The following is a 17,184-nucleotide window of genomic DNA, read 5'->3' as shown; positions in this document are numbered from 1 at the left end:
GGCACAGGGGGGTCTCAAGTGAGCTGTTCGCCACCCTGGCGCTCTGCCTTCCTGTGGCCCGGGGCCTTCCGCGTCCTGCAACAGGCACTTCCTTCCTTGTCCCGAAGGCCTCTCAGGGACCTCGGTGGCTGCGCTGAGCTGACAGGGAGAGTGAATTCTGCGCTGCGCTGGTCCTGGCTTCCTCCCTTCCTGTTTGCCCATGCTCTGAGCCACTCACCTGGCTTCCACACGGTCCTCTGCGTGGCAGTGTCCCCGCTGTCCTGGTCCGGGAGGAGGCCTGCAGGGGGGCCGCCTCTGCTGGGCTTCTGCGCCCCGGAAGCTCCTCGCTCCCCTGGGTGCCGAAGGGGAGAGCACGCAGCAAGCCCGCGCGGCCAGCAGGGGGCGCCCGAGCCCGCGCGGTGACCATGGTCCCTGAGGTGCTGGGTCCGAGGCTGTGCGGGTGGTTCCAGCCCGGCCTGGCCGGGCCCCAGGAAGCACCGGGTCCCACCTGCGGGGGAGCCCCTTTCCGCCTCGTGGCCACGCGAGTGTGGACACCGGCGAGCCCGGAGCTGGGGCTAGTTTAGTGCATGGTGATAGGTATGGGTCTAGTTTGAATCTTTGGCAGGTTGAAATCCAGTTGTTCCAGCACCATTTATTAAATAGGCTATCTTTCAGGGAGGAGGATTTTAGTGAAACTCAAAGAAGCTTAGATCACATGACAGCACCCATCACACCACATGACCTATGAGTCGAGGTCAGGGTCCCCATGACAAGGAAGCACTAGGGATCATGGAACATCTTAGAAAAGAGCCTACGGTCCCAAGAGCTGATGGAGGAAAAGAGGCAGATTGTAGATGTCCAGAGGAAATTGCCAGCACCCTCTTACCACTTAGCTTGGCCACCCGGATCCAGTGCTCCAACACCCTGGCCCTGTCTCCAGCCCCCGTGCTGGGACCCTCAAAGCAGGAGGTGATCGTGCAGTTGGCCACGTGATGAAAATGTGTGATAGTGGCCCGAACGGTGGGCGCCAGAGGTTCTTTGCCCTTTTTGTTTCTCCGGGTCCAGATGGAGCCCAGGCAGTCCCAGGGCACCACATTCTTGAACAGCTCCTGTGGAGGAAAACAGCATCCCATGGGCAGAACCCACCCCAGATAGTCGATGGCTTCAGCCATCCACAGGCAGGTGGCCATGGCCTGAGCTGGACATCAGGAAGCTGCAGATATGGACAGAGACTTCTGCAAATAGCTGGTTTTTCTCCACTGCCCACTAGTGATGTCCAACTTATGACCTAGGACCTAGCACAGACGTGAAAATCAGTGGCATTTTCCCCGTGCCCATCCTCCCAAACCTCCAGCATGAGCAGGCATCTCAGTCCCGCTCATTCTGAGGTATTGTCTTCTTTCCAACCTCACCTGCCCTCTGCTCCTTTGCCCAGGTCAGTGGCACATTTGCTGGGACAGCTATGACTGGGGGCCCTGTGTGGGTGTGTGCTGTAGAACCCATGAATCTCAAATGCCTACAAAGTGATAAGGCTGGCCAGGTCTCCTGGAACGATGGCAAGGTGACCACATGGTCCTGCATGCACCTCAGTGCACACCCTCCTCTGCTAGTTGGTCTGAGTCCCTGCCCTTTTTCCCAATTGTCCAATCTCAGTTGACATCATAGTCACTGTGTGAAGTGGGCATGTGCGTGCCCTGTCGACCTCCACCCAAGGACAGCAGTGGCTTGGGGCTCAGAGACAAGTATAGGTGATGCAGTTGGTAGAAGAAGGAACTTTGTTCTGGTAAACTGGGAATGTCAGGCCTGAGGAGATCAGTGTGAGAAGGATGGCTGGCCCCCACCCCACCCCACCCCACCCCACCCCACAGAGCTCAGCTGCTCACCACATCCATCAAGGTCAGCTGCTCTGCCAGCAGCTTGGGAGAGAAGGCTAAGAGCACCTTCTGCAAGGACATGTCCTCGTCAGCGGCAGCAGAGAGGCAGGAGTGCTGTGGAGCTGGCTTCTGCTTCTCTCCTGTCTCCAGAGGAGGCTCTTTCTCTGGTGCTGGCTCTGGCTGCAGAGCAGGCCCATGGTGTTCTGGACATGGACCGGAGCTAGGAGGAGGAAAGCTCAGCAGTGTTAGTCACTTGCCAGTTCCCTGCGGAGCATAGAAAAGACATCCTGGCCATTTGGGGGATTCCAATGCCCAACCAAAAGCCATGAAAGCCTTCTGGACTGCTGTGGCCCTCACCATCTGTTTCAGCCTCGTGGGGCTCTAGACATTCCACCTGAGCAAGGGGAAGGCACAAGGGAGGCTCCATGTCTGCTCCAGGTGAGTTCACTTGCAAGCTGGCCCTTTTGATCTTGATTTGGGGAATGTCTGGTGGATGGTGCCATTCGGACCAGGTTTGCAAAATGGGAGAGGTGGCGCTGGGGAGAGACGAGTGAGCAGCAGAGTCAGAGGCCCGGGCTTTTCTTCCACCCTGCCTCTCTGAGACAGGGTCGTGTCTTCTGTGGTCCTCTGTGCCTCAGTGTAGAGGAAAGCTGAGCCCACCCCAAGCCCTCTGTGACGGTCCTAGCCTTGGCTGACTTTGTCCCACTAGGCTAATGCTAACATGGGTTTCCACTTCACACTGATGATCCGGAGACAGCTTCAGAATTGCACCCAGCTTTGATACAAAAGGATTTTATGTTTGTCTTGTCAGCAGGACAAGACCAAAAGGCCTAGGTACATAAGGAAGGTGTGTGGAAGTGATTTATAAAGGAAATATATATGTTTACTTGTTGGTTTCAAGGTTGTTATAAAAGGTTTACAGGAATAGAGGTTTCATTCCTTCTGATTTTAATTCTACAAGAGATCTCTGTTAATTGACTTACAAAAAGTTTTAAATAGTCTTATTTATAATTATACACCTAAAATTATAAAGAGATTATAATTCCTTTGGGCTAAATATATTTGAGTGCACCCTAGTTTTAGAAATTGTCTTATATCTTTGTTTTTTGTCCAATCCTACAGCTGTTTTGTTTATAGATAAAGGTTATTAAGTTCAAGGCATGCTCCCCTTGGTGAACAAAGGAGCAGCCGCATGGAAATATTTTCCAGTCTTTGTTCACTAGGGGGACCTCAACAGTTTTCATCTTACAACAGACTGACCCGATAGTTTTCATAGCCTTATAAAAGACTTACAGGAATAAATATCATTTAAATATATTATTATATTGTTTATATCAATTGTCATCAAAGGGATAAATTCTAAATATGTTATTATGGTGTGCTTACATGTCATTTTCAAAGGACTAAATATCCTGTAAAAAACAACAATAACAAGGTTTTATTTTTTCTAGTGTACTAAATGTATTTGTACTTTCTGACTGTACAGGTTTTCTAATATTTGGTTATGATAATCTCCTTTTGGTTCAGGTATTTGCCTTTTCATACACTCTAGCTATTTATGATAACAGATACCTATATGGGCTATTTTCTTTAGATGGTATCCTATCAAAAGATTATTTATTTATTTGTTTGTTTTTTAAAGATAATAATTTAGATAAAAACTTTTGGTGTTTTTAAAAAATGAGTACGTTTTACAATGGCTATTTTATACTAAGATGGACATTTAAATGTGTTACAAAGGTAAAGTCATCATAATTGTCATGTTAAAATATTATTTGTGGCTCTTTTTCTGTTAACATTCTACAGGAATTCAACTACTAAAAAACAACCATGACTGATAACAGTAACAGTTCTCTATATTTTAAATTCCAAAATGCTTGCTATTCCGGTAAAACTATAATAGTTAAGTTCATTATTCTTGTTACGATGCTAACGCTATTGACCTTCTCTTCTGGATGTTCAACAACTAAAGTTTGGAGACCAGAACTAAAAGGTAACTGGGCTATGAGGACAGCCAATATTTTGGCCCTGGCCCCTCAAGGTCAACAAAGTTCCAGAACATGAGGGAACCTTCTCTACAGGGTCCTACATCTTTGGTAAGTCACTCAACCTCCTAAACTGGGAGATTGCTGGACACCAGAGGACAATATACTGTGTGCCAAAGGAGGGTCACCAAGAAAAATATCTCCAATGCTTTCACTGAAAGCAACTTGGCCAAGCAAGGCCATGACCCATCCAGACGGCCGACACGGACAGAGGAGCAGAGAGGCACTATGAATGGTTCCAAAGTAATGGCCTGGGGAGACTTAACTGACCCTAAAAAAAAAAAAAAAGGATTATAAAGATTATATAAATTGTGTTTATCACTTTTCCATTCATTCTCTAAGAGCAAGGCCATGACACAGGGGCCCTTAGATCAGGAGCTATGATCTCTTCCATAACAGTCTCTTATTTCTATAACAAATGAGCCCCTAAACATCCAGCTGTCTCTGTAAAACCTATGTAAATAATAAAAAATTACATGTCAAAAGAAAAAAAATTAAAATTCAATGGGCCAGATAGATATGCCCCCCAAGCTACTAATCAATGGTGGGCTACATTTGGTTCCTGGAGCTCATGGCTCACCTGGCTATTACTACTCTTGGGACCCCTCAGTATTATCTGTTTAATTCTCTGTTTTGGACTGTGCCTGGTTCGCTGTTTTCAAAATTTCTTGCAGGAATGATTGAGGGCATTCACCAATCAGACAGTCAAGGAGTTCATCATGGCAGGGTACCAGCCAGTATGACAAAAGGAAGAGGTCCCCACTTGCCACAGGCTTCATCAGATCCAGGTCTAGCCCTGATCTTCACCCCTTGTCAGCAGGAAACAGCTCCAGAAGAAGAGACCTTCATCCAAATATCTATGGGGACCCTGACCTAGACTCATAGGTCATGCGGTGTGGTGGGTGCTGTCATCTGATCTAAGCTTCTTTGAGTTTCACTAAAACCCTCCTCCCTGAAATATAGCCTATTTAATAAATGGTGTTGGAAAAACTGGATTTCAACCTGCCAAAGATTGAAATTAGACCCACACCAATCACCATGCACTAAACTAAGATTGAAGTGGATTCAAGATATAAATATTAAGACAGAAACACTAAACTTGCTGGAAGATAAGTTATGTAGAACTCTTGAAGACATTGGCATAGGAAAAGACTTCATGAACAAAACCTCAGTAGAACAGGAACTAGCAGAAAGAATCAACAACTGGGATCTCATCTTATTAAAATGCTTCTGCACTGCAAAAGAAACCACCCAAAGAGATAACAGACAACCTACAATATGGAAAAAAAAAATTAGCAGCTGTACCTAAGACAAAGGACTACTATCTAGAATATATAAAGAATTGAAAAAATCAGACCCCCCAAATTCAAAGACCCAATTCAAAAATGGGCATCTGAAATGAACAGACATTTCTCACACAAGGAAGTAAAAGCAGCAAACAAATATATGAAAAAATGTTCAACATCACACATCATTCGAGAGGTGCAGATGAAAACAACACTGAGATGCCACCTCACACCACAAAGAATGGCTGCTATCAAGAAATCCTCCAGTCACAAACCCTGGCGGGGCTGTGGGGAGAAAGGAAGCCTTCTCCACTGCTGGTGGGAGTGTAGACTGGTGCGGCCACGGTGGAAATCAGTATGGAGATACCTCAAAGAACTAGGGCTAGAGGTCCCATTTGACCCAGCTATTCCCCTGCTGGGGATCTTCCCCAAAGCGTTAAAAGAATCATACCACAGTGATAGATGTGCACCCATGTTCATAGCAGCACAGTTTGTAATAGCTAAAGCTTGGAAGCAGCCCAAGTGCCCATTAACTGGAAACTGGATAAAGAAAATGCAGGGTTTTTTATAAAATGGAGTACTACTCAGCCATAAAGAATGAAAAACTAGAGTCATTGATAGCTAAATGGATGCATATCAAGGCCATACTCTTAAGTGAAATAAATAGGACACACATGTGTATATACCAAGTGGTTTCACCAGTGTGAGAAATTGATAGAGTAAACAAGGGTTAAAATGATTAAAATGAATAATTGATAATTTGAAATAAGAAAAAAGGTCCAAAGACGAAGGAGTGAAAGGAGGGGAAGGGGAACGGAAAAGAGGGAAAGGAAAAACTATGAGAAAAGAAAAAGAATGGAAATGAAACCTATGTAAATAGGGAAGGGTGGAGGGTGTGAAGGGCACACAGGGAATGGGAAATAAATAAGAACCAAGATACATCATGTACAGGTACAAACACCCAGTGATAAATGGAAATGAATGCATACCTAAAATGTACCAATAAAAGAACTTTAAAAAACAACTACTTACTCGCTTAAAGACATGGGTCTTTCCAGAACTCCAAGGATAAAGCCTGCTAAGAGAATTCTTTCTCCCTTAAATGAAAATATGAAGAAGTTCTGAGGGTCAATAACTATAGTGATGAATATTTGGATACTATCAATAATTTCTACCTTCCTCTCTCTGACTGTGAGCATGAAAAGCACATTTGGCCATGAAGAATGGTCCAGCCATTCTACATGACAATGGGATGCAGCCTCATAGCCATTGAGAAGTCTCTATTGTTTTACCTCCATTGACATACATGTCAAACAGCAGGGAAAAGAAAAGTCCCTTCTCCAAAGTTCATCAGAAAAAACTAAGATATTCCATGGCTGAACATCTCACAAGACCTGATCATGACTTTGGCCCTTAGCAGCATTCATGGTGAAAAAAATACCACATGGCCAGGTTACATAGAGGCTCATTTTTTACCTTTCTAAGGAATATCATGCCCTGAAGCCAGGCTACATGCACAGAAGGTCTCATCTATCATCAGCAATCTCACCACAACAAACACTTTTTCATCACTGCAGATATCTGAAAGGAAGGCAAACCACACCCTGCTAAAACCTTATCCTTTGCTCTGCAAGAACACTGCGCTGTGCTCTGGCATCACCACTGGCACAAAGGCTTTCTCTTCACTCTGACACCAGAAGCAATTCGAGTGCAAAACTCTCATCCTGAGACTCATTATCATCAACTACTGACCTCCAAAGAATTCCGTGCTTTCTCCTGGGCAGGGTGGTGCATCACAACACCACTGGACCAAAGAATAAGCACTCCAAGGATGTAGAGAAGATCAATATTCATTTTACTGCACTATACACGAAGGAAAAATTCAGGGTCAGTGGATTGGCTCGGTTCTTTCTCCATTGCTCTCCTGGGCTCCAGAACCTAAAGCAAAGTCACAACAACCCCACTACCCCACGGCTCCACATCAGGGACCCCAATATCACTCAGTGAAGGCCATGGATATTCCCTGCCTATGCTGCAGTGAAGGTCCATGGCTGTCCTTACACAGATCCTGGCGATGTTCAGGGCTCACCATGAGTTGTGGACTCCCTCACTGGAAAAGAAGCACAAGAGATTCTACCCTTTGTGGTCTCCTCCATGTCTATCTGTACAACTCCCATGTCATCCTACCATTCAGGTTCCATCACCACCACCACGCTCCTCCCTCCTTCTTGTCAACAAACTAGCCATGCAATGGTAATGGATGCCTTTGAGGAGATACCTCCCAATTCACTCCAATCCCCCTCTGTCACAGTGGCCTCATGCCCTGCTTACTCCCCTAGTGGGACAAGTATGAAATACATGTCATCTCTCCTGGAAGGGAACCAATAGCATCTGATGCTTCCTCGTGACTGCCAGAAGGCACAGAGCACCACACTTGTCGATGAAGAGGGCAGAATCAGAGGTTCACCATCAATAGCCAATCTGTCACAGAAAAACAGGCTACGATGCTGAGTGTGGCACAAACTCTGAACCACTCAGTAGTCAAGACCTTAGAGGGTGCATGTCTAGGAAACATGCGAATACCTCATGCACACCCTCTTCACATCCATCTGAATACAGACCATCACTTGGTGCCCCATGAGGTACCAGCACGCTGATTCTCACCTGACACCTGCATGCAGTTCCAGCCATAGTCTGCTCATCTTCCCTTGAAGGAACCTGCAGAAAACATGGAGAAGACAAAGTCAGTGTTGAGTCAATGAGCATTTCAATTCCCACAAAAACCACTGACTCACACTGGAAATGTACCTGGCTGCTGGGATAACTGCATGAAAACAATCCTGTCCCCACAGTCAAACCTCTCCTAAGTGGACCCCTGCAGACTCTCCTGTGCTACAGCTCCCCAGGCTGGGACACAGCAAGCACCCAAACCTAGACACCATGTCTTCTTCAGTGCTCACTCTTTTACCATCCATTTCACCTAAACTGTGCCGTGTCCCCTCCCAGAGAGTGGCATTGCTGTGGATTCCATCCTTCCTTACTTGAGCAACTTCAAATCAAGCAGTGGGCTACAAATGCCAAGCCACACCTTTGTCACTTACACATGTGGAAGTGGCAGGACCTCATTGGTGGCCTGGGCACAAGCCCACACTTACCTGGATGTCTGTATGCATCCACCTGATTATACTGTGCTGCTCACTGTGACATGACTGTCCCTGTGAAAATGACATCAGAGAATACTGATTTAGTCCATGTGAGTATTGTGGAGGTCACTGTGTTAGACTGTGGCCCCTTTGCTTTAACACCTCGGTCTCAGGGGTGTTTCCTAGAAAAAATATGGTAAGAGAATTCTTTCTCACTTGAAGGGAAACCTGCAGAAGTTCTAAGGCTCAATATTCATAGTGGATGTTAGCAAGAATCCCGGCCTCCCCATCCACCTAGCCAACATGAAAACTACATTACGGGTCAGTTCCCCTACGTGAAAATGGGACACTTACCAGCAGCCACTGGGAAGATTTCACCTTCACTGGCACACAGGTGAATCAGTGGGGAAAAGCAAAGTGTGCCCAAGTGCCCTCCCACAATGTACATCAGTAGAGAAGAAGGTGTTGCATGGCTGAGGGTAGCAGCATCTCCCAAGACCTTTTGGCAGGATACCTGGTGATGAAACATGTTAATACCAGGTTGGGCAGAGGCTTCTTCTGACCTGGATACAGACATCTGGCCTAGTGATCAGCTTGTACCCATGGTGGTATTTCCCTGGCCTTCCATAAGTGTACATCAGCCAACTTCTTGATCACTCTGTATCCATGAAGGGAAAAGGAACAAGACCATGCTAAAAGGATACAACATGTTCTGCAAGCATACAACATGCTCGATTCATTGACAACCACCACTGGTGTGGGAGGCTTCCACTCCACCGCATACCAGATTGAAACTGAGGGAAGACTATCATCCCAAGGCTCTGATCCTCATCAAGTGGGTGCCTGCAAGTTACCTGTGCTTCTTTCTCAGCAGTCTGGTACTCAAGCATGTCACTGCATACAGTGAGCAAGCAATCCCAGGACAAAGGGACCTTGAACAATACTTTCCCTACCCTATACAAAAAGAAAACCCACACACTAGATTTCTGATTTTTTAGTCTTTTTATACTTGAATTTATTCACACAAAATATGGTATCGGCTTACACTCAGGGCCCCAACATGCTCCACTGAAGCCTAGGAAGATCCATTTCCTGTGCTGTGATGGAGGCCATACTTGCTGCTATCTGGATCCTGGTGAGGTTCCAGGGTCTGGCCTTTCCTGGCTCACTGTGAGCTCTGGACCCATCACTAGAAAACACACCCGAAAGAACCCATCCTGTACTTTATCCTATGCCCTTCTTTTTCTCCATCTGCACAATCTGCACATCATGGGATTACTCAGGGGTCCATCACCACTACAAGGACCCTCATTTATGCACACTGAAAGCCAGGGAAGAGAAAATGGACACTCCTGAGTAGACACCAGACAAACTGTTACAATCTGTATCTCAGAGAACTACTCTAGGATAATTATCTGAATCCTTGCTTTTCCTCCACAATGCCTAGTTTGTTGTTGTTGTTGTTGTTGTTCTTTTTTTTTGAAGCAAAAACTTTATTAGTACATTTCAGGTAAACATAACGATAGCATTCATCACAAGGAATTTGTACCTGTTCATGATGTATCTTTCTTCTTCTTTTTTTCCCATTCTCCTCCCCTCCCTCTACCTCTCTCCTTCTCCTTTATTTACAAAAGTTTTGTTTCCATTTTTTCTTCTATTTTCTTTTCTTTCTTTCTTCTTTCCTCTCCCCCTCCCCTCCCTCTTTTGTTCCCCTTTACAATGGCCAGTTTAAAGGCACACTTTCGGCCTGGATTCAGTAGCACCTGATTCTACACCCTGATAGGAATGAGTCCCTTAACCTCACACTTGCCAAATAAAGGAGACTACCTCAGAGTTTCACTATCAACAATGAAAATCACATCTGAAAATAAGGTCTCTGATGTGTGAATGTGGGGTCAGCTCAGAACTCGACAGTCACAGTGACCTTCCCGGCATAAGAATCCAGTACATGACAACATCTCATTGGGCTATTACCCTTATGCTAGCCACCTGGATATTGAAGATTGGATGGGTGCCAATGGGCTGTAATTTATACTTTTGTTTTTCCTTGGTTTGTTCAAGGTTTTTTCAACACACTCATTCAAGTGATCACTTCCGTTAACTTGAAAGCACCAACAGAAAACTGTCATTTAGCTCTCATCTTGCTCTTCCACGTCACTGACTCTTTCTGCCCCTCACCCAGAAACAGAAAGGCATCCTTCAGCTATGTGTTAATAGAGTCATTAATTCTATGCAAATTGTATTCTCTGGCATGTCCAAATGTGTAATAGAGCCATCTGTAAATTTTTCAATGTTTACTGTTGTGTTGTAACACCACCATGTCTACATCCAACCGTGATGCGATGGATCCCTGAAATTGTACAGGTTCAATATTCATTTCTGTCTCATACAAAATGCAGTATTGCATTCACTAGATATTTTGATCATGTCTCTCATTTTCATCCATCAGTACTTGTAACAAAACCTCAGTAACAAGTGTCAAGGACATCCTCATCACTCATCCTTGTATATGAAGATCTGATTTCCTGTGATGTGGTGAATGCCCACATTAGCACTTATAGAGGGATCAGTCGTGTTCTACTTTACAAACTTATTTTGCTTGCTGTGATGTATTCACCTATCTATGGACTCTTGTCATAGACTTCTGATTTGGTATATGTCTCATTTGCACTTATACAACTCCAAATCCCCTATGTCACTTCATTGTTTCAGCATCCACTTATGTTATCTAGATACTTGGAGGCTTCCATGGATAAAGCCTTGTAAGAGAGTGTTGTCTGTCTTCAGTGATACATGCAAACCTTCCAAGGACAATATTTCAGAGATGGACTCAGTGAAAATTACATGAATCTCTTCTCCACCAGTAGCAATACAAGCATATTACATCTATTACAGTCCAGAAAAGATGCAATGACATTTGATGTATCCTTGTAATATTAAGGTGATAATATGTTTTGAAAACATGTATCACCAGAAGTGGGGTAATATAATAAAACCTAACACAGTCATAAAATGAATTGCTGAAAATGAGATGTCACTAGTGAGTGACTATCATCCCAGACCAATACACTAGCCAAGACCTTAACATCTGAGCACCTAGTTAGGAACTTGCCAGGATTATAGAAGATCAAACAGCCTTCACTGGACTATGACCATTTTATCATTTACCTTGTTACCAGGGTGACTGCAACAACCATCTTTTCTGGATCACTGTGTTCTCTTGAAGGGCATCTGAAAAACATACAAAGCCAGTTTGGCATAGAAGGTGCTGTGTCAGAACATGAGCCCACTCCCTTTTTAATGCCCATTGCTAAAGGACGGCCGAACTCCTCAGGATACTTGGATTCGCCAAACAAAAACAGTATTGTCAGAGAGCCCATATTTTGTCATCTCCACACCCTGGAAATTAACCTATGCTTACCGCAGTCATAGAGTTCCACAATGATTTCAATTAACCAGTTCATAATCACTCCCTCAGCAGTCCTTGCTAAAACACCAATTTTCCCTATGGCATATAAAGGATAAACTCATATTTACTAGAACTGTGAAGGACAAAATGATTTCTTATAGGAGCAGTGACCACTAAATCTAGTAATAGTCAGGACACCCTCATCCCTTTCCTCTCTAGACGAAGACCTGGTTTAGGGTACCTCAGCACTTACCTCATAACCCTCTATGGACTTGACTCACTCCCATGGGTAGGATAACCACAGTGTCTTCAGAGGAACTTGAAAATCAAATCATGAAAAATGATTTTGGAACCTATGTCATTCAAGGAAGACATTGACACATTCCCTTGGTCATGGCTTTCAACATGACAAATCATATTCTTATCACAATTACATGGCTAAAGCTGAACACTAAGGTAAAAGCCTACTAAGAAATACCGTCTTGTTTGGAAGAAACACTAGCAAAATTCCCATGGTCAATACTAGGGGATAGGAAATATGGTCAGTGACCTGCATCCCTATACAATAACCTATCACAATCTCTAAATAAGTCCATAGAACAATCTCATATTTACAAAAAGCATTACTGACAAATCATATTTTGAACGGTGTTCTAAGCAGAGGTTACCACAGGAGTTCAAAAGCATCATTCATGATATAAATACCAAAAAATAAGAAATGCCTCTAATGATTTAAAGTCAACAAACCTGTACACTAGGATAAAACTTAATGGAATACCCACCAAAAAGCCAGGGTAACATTGTGTTAGATATCCCATCCACTTTACCAAGAAATCTGAAGGTTATTTGTTGGCATCTTGGTAGGGACAATTTCTTACTTACCAGGTTAGTCATAACATTTCATAAATTACCATTCTTAAGTTCAATCGCTATAATTTAATAACTGTTGGAATCTTAGACAACACTTTGAGATGTGTGTTTAGGACGCATCATCTTTCACCTGAGGGGAGAAAAACAGGACAACTTTAAAATTTTGGTCACCCCCATCATCAGGGAAACCAACTGAAGTACTTAGATCTTTAGAACTTCAAGGTCAGAGATGTTGTTCTTCACACCATTTTCTCTTGGCTGGCTACCTGTAGAAAAAATTGTGGTCAATACTGTGATGTGGATCAGTTGAATAACTTACACGGATCCCTGCATATGCCTCCACACCTCCTAGGATTAAATTCAGAGTTTATCAAAACTTTATATAATAAGCTACTTGTTACTAGCAGTGGTAAACAGAATCATTCCTTTACTAAATATGTACAGGAAACATGCTAAAATAAATGGAAGAACCCCACACTTACAGTATCCCTCTTGATCATCATGGCCATGGATACAACAAACTGCCACTGTTGGTCATCATGAGACTTACCACCGTATCTGCATGGAAATGTAAAAACATGGGTGACAAGTATATGTGTGGTAAGACTTTTCTACTGGGACCCTTCAAATAACTTTCTTTATTGTCACTATTGCAAGATTTCATTTCTACCTGGACTCATCAACTCTACTTGTATTCTTGATTATTTTATGATGAACATCATTGTTCCAAACCTCATTATCTCATGACTGCTAATATTTAACTTGTTAACTACCATGATGCATAAATGCATAATAATAACCTGAGTACATGAAAGTCATTTGAAATTCCCAGGGTAAATTCTCTCTAAATGTAAGATAATGCAATAATATGGTTTCTAGAATATGAAATACTGCATTCCTTTTCTACATACTTACATTTTTTTAATCATATGATAAAAATTGTAGGGAAACAAACATCACTGACCCAGGTATTTGATGATCTAATGGTCGGTCTGGCACGTGCTGTACATGAAAATATTTACTCTAATACAGAAATATCTCCTGATAATGAACTTTTTAAGTTCACTGTTAACCCTTGACAGGAATCAAGACACAACCTACCAGGAACTGTTGAATCGCTTCTATTACATCCATGATCACAGGACTCTACCTGGATTCTTGTGGTTCTCCAAGGTCAAGGATAATGTCAGATAAGACAACATGTCTTCATGGAATATCTGCCTAGTTCCTATGATTACTATAGTTGGGACTATGTGATAAATACTTGGATATGTGCAACCTCCTTACAGGGTTATACATTCTCTCTGAAATACAGAAAAGAAACTGCATGGTTTCAAGTGTTCCTAAGGATGTTATTATTCCTCACCGGAATACTGGCAAAGAAATCATGATGGCAAGTGGTAAAGAAACCATAACCACTTGCCTCATGTGATCTGAAGATCAGGTGGTCTGTGCTTTAGTTTTGGTCTACATCAAGCACTTGTTTGCATAACAGCAATGTCTGCCATTAAAGGCTGATGTTAGATTAACTGTGATCTCATGATAGAAATCTGCAAAGGCTTTAGAAAATACATCTTTAAGAATACTCGAGAAGGTAAAACCAGTAAGATTGCCAAGCTGTGCTGTGGTTTGGGCCTACATCAGAACCTACATGAAACCACCTACCTACATGGTGTGCTGACCAACAGTTGAAAGGGTTACTATAAGGTCTTGACAGAAATCTAAAAATCCCAGTGTTTGGTGCACATCTTACTGCATGTCTATTCCTGCAAATAAAGAAAAATCCAAGTTTACTGTTACAAATTTATTTTTTACCTATAAACATACTGTTCTAGTCGGTGTTTCCAAGGAAACAGATTTACCACAGGATATACAAATTTATAGGACTGTCTTACAATATTCTCCCAAAAAGTCAAACCCAGAAAAGTGCAATAGATCTTTCCACATAATATTCCACATGAGTCCAGCCAGAGGCCTACAGCCCTCAGCAATGTCTCATGCAAGTTCATATCAAGAATCTGCACCAAAAGGCCCAAGAGCAAGTGGTAGAAGCTTAAAAGTCTATGCCGCCGGCAGGGTGAACAATCTGTGCCAGAACACTGAGGGATCTGCACTGGAACCAGGGAGTGATGCTCAAGACAAAGGCAAAGACCAGCACCACCCCACCCACCCACCCACTGAGGGAGCAATGGCAAGAAAAGCCACTGAGTTCCAGTTCCAACAAAGCTTCTCCTGGGAAATCAGCAGCCAGCATTCCTCCCCTCCTATCCTCCTTTTATGCAGTTCTGGCAACAATCCTTAGGTGGGTCACCCACATGCAGAATCACCCTCAGTTAAGCTGAGCATTCCCACTTAAGCTGGCCATTATTTCATCCGCACACATACCAAAAACAATTTCAGTAGAAGAATTTCAACAGTATCGTTAATTACCTTGATGTCTGGAAACAACATCTTTAATGAGAAATGTAACAGCAGCTCATCTCTGTGCACTTGGAAAGAGCTTGATGGGAGAGCAAAAGACTTGAGAACACAAGTTCCAGTGTCACAGTTCTAATTTCATGGTTTCTCAGTGTCAGTCAAGGGTGTTATCTATCCTTCCTTATCACTTGCCTGGATACCTGGAAAGCTCCGTTAATAAACATGTATGTACACAGAGATGTCTTGACCGGAACCTAAGTAGATCCATGTGATAAATACATTTAAGGACACAGTCTGTTCTATCAAGATACCAACAAATAACCTTGGTCCACTTTCATCATTAGGGAACCGTTAACACTCTTTGGATCCCATCAAAACTTCAGTACCAGCAACATTCTCAGAGTCATCATATTCTCTTCACATAACACCTTCAATGATTAAATGGCCAATACCGTGGAAAAAATAGTATATCTTACCAAGACACATATAGTTATTAGTAGGAGTATTACTAAAGTCATTATATTTAAAGTCTAAATGCTAAGGAATAAAAAAACAGCATTATTTCCCAACTGACAATTTTTTTCCTACCTGACACACAAAAAGCATGATAACACAAATATCACCTTGATTGCCTAGGTATCTGAAAATCAAATGGTCCATATATTTTTAAAGCCCACATCATCACTTAGAAACCAGCAAAATCTCCATGAAAAATCACTGAGAAGCCTCACCAGCCCCAACCTCTGACTTTCTCCCCTCATCTTTGTAAAATATGAACACTCTCAGACAGTGATGATGCCCCTAACAATCCTTTGTCTCCTGTTTACAGGCAGCAAATGCTCCAGTCAGTCCTTAGGCCCTAATGAGATCTGATTAGTGCATGCCTCTGCTACTCAGTGTTACGCGGCCCTGGAATTGACCATTATGGGGGTATTTGCACTAAAGAAGTTAATAGATTCCACACTTGGGGCATTTCTTTTGGGAGAGCCAGTTATTAAGCATTTACCAGAATATGCTGGTGCACAAAGTAATAAATGAACAGGGAGAAGCACTATGAATACTGACAACTCAATCTTTTTGTTTCTCATGAACTTCTTGCAACTTTTGTAGATGAAAGATTATGTCAGTTTGGTCCACATGTGCCTTAAAATACACTATTTTTCTAAACTCATATATTTTATGAAAAGAAATGTTAGACACTTTTATTACAAATTTCTTAATATAATATTAATGCTGGTTAGGAACTTACAAATCTCATGTCAAAAGTTTATAAATGTGCTTACAAAGATAGGTATTAAATAATTCTTATTACATAATTGTTCAAAAAGATTTAGATAAGTGTATATATATATGTATATATATATTACTAGACCTAGCATAGAAATCAGATACATAAATTTATAACATAGGTATAAATTTATAAAATCACTGATACAGGTTTGAACACACACACACACACACACACACACACACACACACACACACACCCCTTCATCCATTCATGCTAGTGATAGTCTTATTAGTAGTGGGTCTCTAGGGCTCAGACTTACTAAAATGTTTCTGATTTAAATCCAAAGAGCTGAAAACTCATAAGTTGGGTTGGAGATGCTTACAAGCCAGAAAACTCATGTTCTAGAATACATTAAGAGTAATAGCGATGCTCAGAACGTATGAGAACCCCATTCATCAGCTGAGAAGGCCTCTGGGATTGGACAGAGTGGAAACAAAAAGGCCAGTTCAAATCACAAAGCCAAATCTCACTAAAAGGTCTTTCTTTTGAAGACCGCATTTAATTGGCCAGTAACCTAGCAAGTAGTACATTTGTAGAATGCAGTTTAGCTGAAAAGCTGGTTTTATGAAGGAGTCAGTGACCACTGGAAGTAATCAATACGCCTGTCCCCATGGGCCATGGCCTAAGTACATATGGATTTCAGACCCCTGCTTCTAGTTGCATACTGGTCATGCCTCCTGATTAGCTCTGACACACAAAGAGCTCTGAAATTATCTTTCCTGTTCTGACTATAGGAAAACAGCTGAACAAACTAAAAATCAGCAACTTTAATTAGATCTGCAAGAGCACTGAGGTCACATCACAAACTGCCACAGCAAAAACCAGACAGACATGCAAATATAGAGAATCACAGTTTACCGGGACCAGAG

The 17,184-nt window shown here is 42.8% G+C and overlaps 1 protein-coding gene across 10 annotated transcripts; it reads right to left on the bottom strand.

The window, feature by feature from the left end:
* Positions 1-1,847: 1,847 nt before the first annotated feature.
* LOC147823045 (uncharacterized) lies at positions 1,848-16,337 on the bottom strand. 10 transcript variants are annotated; one of them, XM_087195024.1, is made up of 13 exons: positions 15,037-16,337; positions 13,708-14,372; positions 13,089-13,164; positions 11,990-12,736; positions 11,496-11,558; positions 8,682-8,841; positions 8,340-8,399; positions 7,849-7,902; positions 7,274-7,294; positions 6,937-7,047; positions 6,217-6,281; positions 2,211-2,389; positions 1,848-2,073 (listed from the first exon to the last, which is right to left on the bottom strand). In XM_087195024.1, the coding sequence occupies exons 9-13, from the start codon at positions 7,274-7,276 to the stop codon at positions 1,910-1,912; spliced, it is 522 nt and encodes a 173-aa protein (XP_087051150.1). In that variant the 5' UTR covers positions 7,277-7,294; positions 7,849-7,902; positions 8,340-8,399; positions 8,682-8,841; positions 11,496-11,558; positions 11,990-12,736; positions 13,089-13,164; positions 13,708-14,372; positions 15,037-16,337; the 3' UTR covers positions 1,848-1,909. The 10 variants fall into 10 exon arrangements, 8 of the variants coding, with proteins under 8 accessions (XP_087051150.1, XP_087051153.1, XP_087051152.1 ...); XM_087195027.1 differs by having other exon boundaries at positions 14,276-14,372; positions 15,037-16,293; XM_087195026.1 differs by having other exon boundaries at positions 14,272-14,372; positions 15,037-16,291.
* Positions 16,338-17,184: the final 847 nt, after the last annotated feature.

Source organism: Heterocephalus glaber, unplaced genomic scaffold (assembly GCF_053883595.1).
Source record: "Heterocephalus glaber isolate CG9 unplaced genomic scaffold, H.glaber_assembly_v1.0 deba00001606, whole genome shotgun sequence".
In the NCBI taxonomy this organism is placed as follows: Eukaryota; Metazoa; Chordata; class Mammalia; order Rodentia; family Bathyergidae; genus Heterocephalus; species Heterocephalus glaber.
The sequence above is the reverse complement of the archived record's forward strand: the minus strand, read 5'-3'. Positions and strand labels throughout refer to the sequence as shown.